The sequence below is a fragment of the Cyprinodon variegatus genome, unplaced genomic scaffold, assembly GCF_000732505.1.
Source record: "Cyprinodon variegatus isolate N-32 unplaced genomic scaffold, C_variegatus-1.0 Scaffold645, whole genome shotgun sequence".
NCBI classification, from domain to species: Eukaryota; Metazoa; Chordata; class Actinopteri; order Cyprinodontiformes; family Cyprinodontidae; genus Cyprinodon; species Cyprinodon variegatus.
In genome coordinates, this window is record NW_015151098.1 from 94,349 (window position 1) to 100,680 (window position 6,332).

General features: G+C 40.1%; 1 protein-coding gene across 1 annotated transcript in view; it reads right to left on the minus strand.

Annotated features, from left to right (window-relative positions):
• Positions 1 to 1,793: 1,793 nt before the first annotated feature.
• Positions 1,794 to 6,332, minus strand: part of LOC107096719 (ubiquitin-conjugating enzyme E2 Q2-like) — a 23,112-nt gene continuing 18,573 nt past the window's right edge. Inside the window, exons 4-10 of the mRNA XM_015393498.1 lie at positions 6,205 to 6,265; positions 6,046 to 6,136; positions 5,870 to 5,928; positions 5,660 to 5,708; positions 5,474 to 5,569; positions 3,371 to 3,437; positions 1,794 to 3,296 (exon numbers count right to left, since the gene is read on the minus strand). Of these exons, the coding sequence (XP_015248984.1) occupies positions 3,265 to 3,296; positions 3,371 to 3,437; positions 5,474 to 5,569; positions 5,660 to 5,708; positions 5,870 to 5,928; positions 6,046 to 6,136; positions 6,205 to 6,265 (455 nt within the window). The 3' untranslated portion in view covers positions 1,794 to 3,264. The remainder of the gene's footprint in view (positions 3,297 to 3,370; positions 3,438 to 5,473; positions 5,570 to 5,659; positions 5,709 to 5,869; positions 5,929 to 6,045; positions 6,137 to 6,204; positions 6,266 to 6,332) is intronic.

The window sequence follows — 6,332 nt, forward strand, 5'->3', positions numbered from 1 at the left end:
TGAATGTCAGAATTATTTTTCTTTATGCTCTCCTGATGTCACGTCTGTTTTTCCACCTGTGCATCACCAACAATGTTTGCATAAACTTGCAAAAGGTTTCAGTAAAAAAATTATATTAATTAAATACAAAATTATAAAATCCACTTAAAAGTTCTCAAAATGTGTTTCAAAGTTCCCTAAGTGTTTATTTTCAGTAAAAAAAAAAGAAAAAGCTGTAAATCATTAATTAAATACAAAATTCTGACTTTTTTCTCATAAACTGAAACTGATACTAAAAATCAAAAAATCTGTTTTTTTATTTTTTTCACTGGCCATAATCGTCTTCCGTAAATTTATTTGGACTCTTTTATAGAAATACCTGTTATGAAAATAGATGAAAACAGCAAATATTTTAAAATTCTTTATTCATAAACTTGATGCAAGTTTACAAATTACTGTACATGGTCAAAATATCTTCAAATGGAAACTGAAAAAACAAAAAAACAAATGGGGTGAGCTAAAAGCAATGACTAATTATTTCCTTTGTTGGTAAAAGATTTAAACAACTGAGTTAAACGGATGTTTTCCAACAGACAGTCCAAGCGGAGAAGAATGATGATGTCATCACTTCATGGAGGTCAACTTCAGCTCTTCAATATCTGGCCTTTTTTTTTTAGAGATATTCTTTCAGATTAATAAAGTTCTTACAGCAAAGATCGTTAGTAAAGGAGGAAAAGATTTTGGGTGTAAATAGTTAAATATTTGGGCTGCTCAGTGGGGCAGTGGGTTAGATTCCCGGCCGGGGGTCGTTTGCATGTTCTCCCTGCATGTCATAAAGCCTCCCACAGTCCAAAAACACGACTGTTAGGTTAATTGGCGTCTCTACATCCTCCTTAGTGTGAGTGAAAGGATGTTTGCGATGGAGATGGACACCAGCACCCCTTGTGGGATTATAAATGGATAGTTTGTGCCAGAAATGCAAGAAAAGCTTCCAACAAATGTAACAGAGCATGGAGGGAAAAATATGCGTTTCTTTCCTGAACTGAAAATATTAAGTTAACTTGTTCCTAGAGTGCATCTTCAAAAACATCCTTGCCAGATATGCAAACGATATGGAAACTTTTCATTACTCACTGAAGCTAGGAGTAAATAAAGTCAATATTAAAAAGGTAATTCTGCAGAATTCCCTCTACTTCTGTTTGGGTCCTCAGCTTTCATTGCCTAAATCCGACAAAAATAAAGTATTTCTAAAATCCTGGTTGTTTCGAATGACATCTTACTTGATAAGGAGGGCAAACATTAGTCCATTTAAAACCCAGATAACTCAACACAAACATGCATGAACCTCCTTATAGGAATCACTGGTTACCTGAGTTGCTTTGAAGACATACTTTTGCAGACGGTTCGAACAAATAACCTGCAAAAGAACCATCAGATCGACAGATACAGTGTGCGTCCTGTGCTAAGGGGATGGACACCTGTGGCGTTTTGCATCATTAGGATCAAAATGTTGGTGTTTTAATGTCAGTCTTCCTTCTCCGTCACAACGTAGTTTCCTTTATGACTCCAAAAACAAACGTCGTAGGCATTTAGCTACAGAGACTGGAGAATAAGATCAGCCAAGATCCAGAAAGGCTGTGATTGATTGATTGATTGATCGACAAGGTGTGGCTATTAAACAGAAGCTAAGGATGTTCCTACACAGGCAGTGATTAAGAATCAGACCAGAGGCCAAAGATCGGGGGAAAAAATCGGTAAAGGAGGAGATAGTTGGGCTGCTTTTGTCATTTCAAAGTAGTTTTCTACAATTGTCTAAAGTCTACTCAAAGAAATGTAGTTTAATAACTCCAATAACTAGAATGTAGGTGGCTTAGAGGCTCAATTAAGAGTTAAAATTGTATAAAATGTAATAGTATAAACTGAGATCAGAACCAAAATAAAAGTGGATGGACTGCCAGTCTAAATTTAAAGACACAATATGAAATTAAATGACATTAGACATCAGATTGAATCACTTTAATGACCATTTTTAGCTTTAATTCATAAAAATGATGAACCTACAACAAATGATAAAGTCAGACACTAAGGTTTGTTTACAGGGGAGGATGTAGGTGGGGAGTAAATGGAAATATGTAGGTACAAAAATCAGGCTGCAGAGCGGCTGAAGGGGCACATAGATCTAAAGTCCTTTATTTCTGCTAAAAGTGGTCCGATTGGTATGAAGGTCAGAGCCGAAAGGAGGAAAAATAAAAATAAAAACATCTTGGAAATGTAATTAGTCTGACAGTTGGAGAGAGGGAAGCGAAATGGAAATATTCAGACTGAACCACGTGAACGGACCTGTCTAATAGCCACACTTTGTCTGTTTGTTTATACAGCTCAGAGGAAGGGACCGCTGTCAGATGTGACACATGCTGTTAACTTTGAGCAGAAAGGACTTCGTTTGGGCATCAAACCTTCACAGCAAAAAAAAAAAAAAACAGTCTGCCAGCAACACTAAAAATAAGGCAAAACCAGCCCTTCAGATTTAAAAATAAAACCTGTCAGAACGAAACTTCTCCTCACATCTGAGCTTTCCTTTCACCACTGGCTGATCAGCTGATCTTTATTTCAACAACAGTAAAACCTTTTTGATTCTTCATTTCATGAATTTTGAAGAGAAAAAAAAAGCTGAGGGACGCAGAGAAGCTTCTCGGGTTTAAGATATGCTTCCAACATTTGCCATATAACATCTAGGCTGTTCAAATAACAAAAAAATAAGTCAAATAATGTCTAAAACAATATATGTATTTATGTACCTGTTAATCTCCAGAAGAAAAAAAAAATCAAATCACAGTCAATTTAAAAACTGGTGCAATGAGGTGCGACTTCAAGAGCTTCGGTTTTGATCTTTAAAAAACAAAAAAACGGCGTTTAGACAGAGGGTCACTCACTGTGGGGTCCACTTCGCTAAAGCAGCTAAAGAAAATTATTTCCCCACATCTAAAGGGGGGGGAGAAATCTTTGTTTCCTCCTTTTTTTTCCCCCCAAAAACAAGATGGTTTAGAAATGTTCCTCTCAGATTCTCCTCACCGAAACAATTAGGGAGGAGAATAAAAAATAAAAATAAAGACCTAAGTTGAGTCTTTTCCAGAGCTTGGCCAGAGAATACTTGTCAGATGAGGCAGCGAGATGGTTTCTATGAGAAAGATGATAAATTCCCAGTAAGTCAGAGCGGGAAAATATTCTGAAGAAAACAAGATGACCCAAAGACGTGTTCCCAGTGCATAGCGGGGGGGCCGCTCCTTATCCATCCTCTTTAGGGGGTGTGTACCAGCCTGCAACCAGAGCAAAATTAGCACGTTTCACAAAAGTTCATCCAAATTTTTACTACTTTTAAACATCTACATACCGTTCTTTTCGTGAATCTGCACGAGGGATTTGTACGACTGTTGTGCTCTGGCAAGATTGTACTGGTTCTAAAACACAAATGATAATCGCGTTAGAAACAGAAAAAACAATCCACTGGACTTTGTTTCCAAGTTTGAAGACGTTTCTCTTCTCATCCAGGAAGATTTTTCAATTTAAATGTCAGAAATAGATACCAAACAGGAAATATCTGAGTTAACTGCGACACACACGCTGATGACCGGGTTACTGAGCATAAACCAGGCTTCAAATAGTCACTCAGTCCCCACTGACTCGCTNAACGCCACGACCACGGTGTGTTCCGCCTTAAAGGTGCAGTAGGAGATTTTTTCTGACGCATTTTTTTAACCTTGCGGCTTAAAGATTTCCCCACAGTCGCTTAGCAAGCAGTGAATAGAAGGTCTGGAAGTGAAACTAAAATAAACGCTCCCCGCTACAGTGAGAAATCGATGAATAACACCAACCAATGACAAAAGACGGTCCGTTGTCCGCTATTAGATCCTGACATGTCAATCATGGTCGTCTGCTTGTCCCTCCCCCCTGTGCGCGTACCCTGACACATGAATCGACCCAATGGTCGTGCAGGATGCCATGGCTGGAAGCTAGCTACCGTTATGCTACGTTCACACCTAAACCAGCAAGAGCAGCAGAAATGCTTGTGCTGCTTCATTTTTGATGCTTGTACCAGTTTAGCTCTGATGCACGGCTGAAGCATCTTTGCTGCTCTAGCTGTGCGGTGGAAAAAGTGCGTCTGATGCGTGTTGGGCGGAGCTACCCTATCCTTTCTTTGCCTGGAACAATGGCAGCTATATTTGCTGTGATCAGCGGGTAAAAAGTAGTTTAAATATATGTTGAAGTGAGAAAGTCCTCCTGAAAACTTAATCTGTGCAGTCAGTTCATCCAGATTACCATCCTGCCTTCAATGATTATTTCTGTCGGAGCCGCTCAGACCCCCGTACACCAGCAGTGCGCTCTCACTAGGAATCCCAACAGCAGCCTCTGGCCGGGTCGCCTCCTCGCGGTGCGGCGGCTGGAAGGTGTTTTTCATCTAAATAATCCAAACTGCAGGCAGCAGGATAATAAAAGCAAACATATTCTGCCAGCAGATTTCGACATTTTAAGTTAATTTAGGCGTTAATAAACAGTTTCAGAGGAGTGATCATAGCACCAGCAGTACTGTGTCTGTCTCCCTGCCAGCTCCCAGATCAGCTTTTCTGATTGGTTGATGCGGCGCGTCCAGCAGCTAATTTTTCCAACTCCAGCAGCTGCTGCGTTTGCAGCGCGTTCCGTGCATCAAATGCTTAGCAGCTCACGATGCACTGCGGAACATTTTGCTGCGCCTTGATGCGTGTCAACCATTGACTTTCATGTAAACCAGCTGCTCCTGCTGCTTTAGGTGTGAACGTAGCATTACCTAGCGCAGAAGTAAGCGAGTAAACCGAGTATTCAAGCTAACAGTATTTGTTGTAGTGGTACGTGGAAAAGGCTCGTTTAGGCTTTCCAAACAATCTTAAAGGAACATCTGGAAGAAAAGGCTGCTTAGGACAGCAGTGTTTGTCGCCAAGATCATTTGGTAACTGCTGTGCTTTAGTAGAGCTGCTGGGGTTAAGCTAACTGACCCAGATGACAGCCCCCCATGATCCGATGTTGAACTAGCTGGGTTTGCCGAGCTGATTCCAGGTGTTTCCAGGTCAGCATTTGTTGCTACTGGCTCTGCTTCCAATGCTTGCCGGGTGTTGGCAGAGGTCATGGGATAATAAACTGTTTCAGAGGAGTGATCATAGCGCTCTGCATCAGCAGTGCTGTGTCTGACTCCCTGCCAGCTCCCAGATCAGCGATGCGCTGCAGACAGCGTGCGTGTTCATGCGTTTTGAAGGCGTGGTTCGAGGCGTGGTCTGAAGGGAGAGGCATGGTTGTTTATGTTCAAAAATAAAGCTTGCTGGATTCGTTTTTCTAAAATCTATAGCACCTTTAACAGCAGTTCTATTAGCAGTTTTCGCAGCACTTTTCTAAACTTTTAAACTCTTCTGCTTTCCTTGAAATTTGCTCACTTAAGTTCTCTAAAAAACCTCGGAGGACACGATACCTTATTGGCTCCAAACTGGACTCTGGCTTTGCCTTTAACCAGAGTTGCATTTATCTGCATAATGACAGATTCTATTGAGTAGGCACTGCTCCAGCCCTGTAAACACAACATGGACACAAACTTATCAATCCAGCTTCCTACTACAGATAAATCTCCCAAACACTGAGTGGGACTCGGTACACGTACCTGTTTTGTGAGAAGTTCCATGCACAATGCTCCTCCTCCAAGGACATAACTAGAAAACAAACATCATTGATAATATTCATTAAGATTTTTTTTTAAGAATCTGTAGTTAATAGCATAAATAAAGCAACAGTAAAGGTTTGAGCTTCAGAAGTATGGAAAGCAGTGCTGTTTGATGAAGGATCAAGGTGATGAAGATCACATCACACTTACCCCCCAGAGAGCACAGGAGACACAACCCGTACAAAAGGAGGGTCAAAAGGAAAATTATCCTGTTGATGCCATAAAAAAAACAAGAAAAACAAACAAAAATGTCAGTTTTGTAAAAAAAAAGAAAAAGAAAAAAAAGTGAATTTTCCCAAAGAACAAAATATAAAGCTTTGACTCACTTTATAAGAGAAATTGAGCAGAATGAAATCCATTCCTTCCTTTTCTTTTAAAACCTGCAAGTCGCTATGCAATGGACTATCGGGATCTACCCTGAAAAGAAACCAGAGTTAGATCCAACAGATAAGACTGGAACTTTGGTGGCCAGAAGTAGAACTTACTTCCTTAACTTGACGTGCCATTCATAAAGGCTGTCATTGACTAGTTCGACTGAATAAATACCTAAAGAAAGGGAAAAAAAATGAATGGTTTATTTCATCCGTTGTAAAATTGAGAACCGCAGTAATGG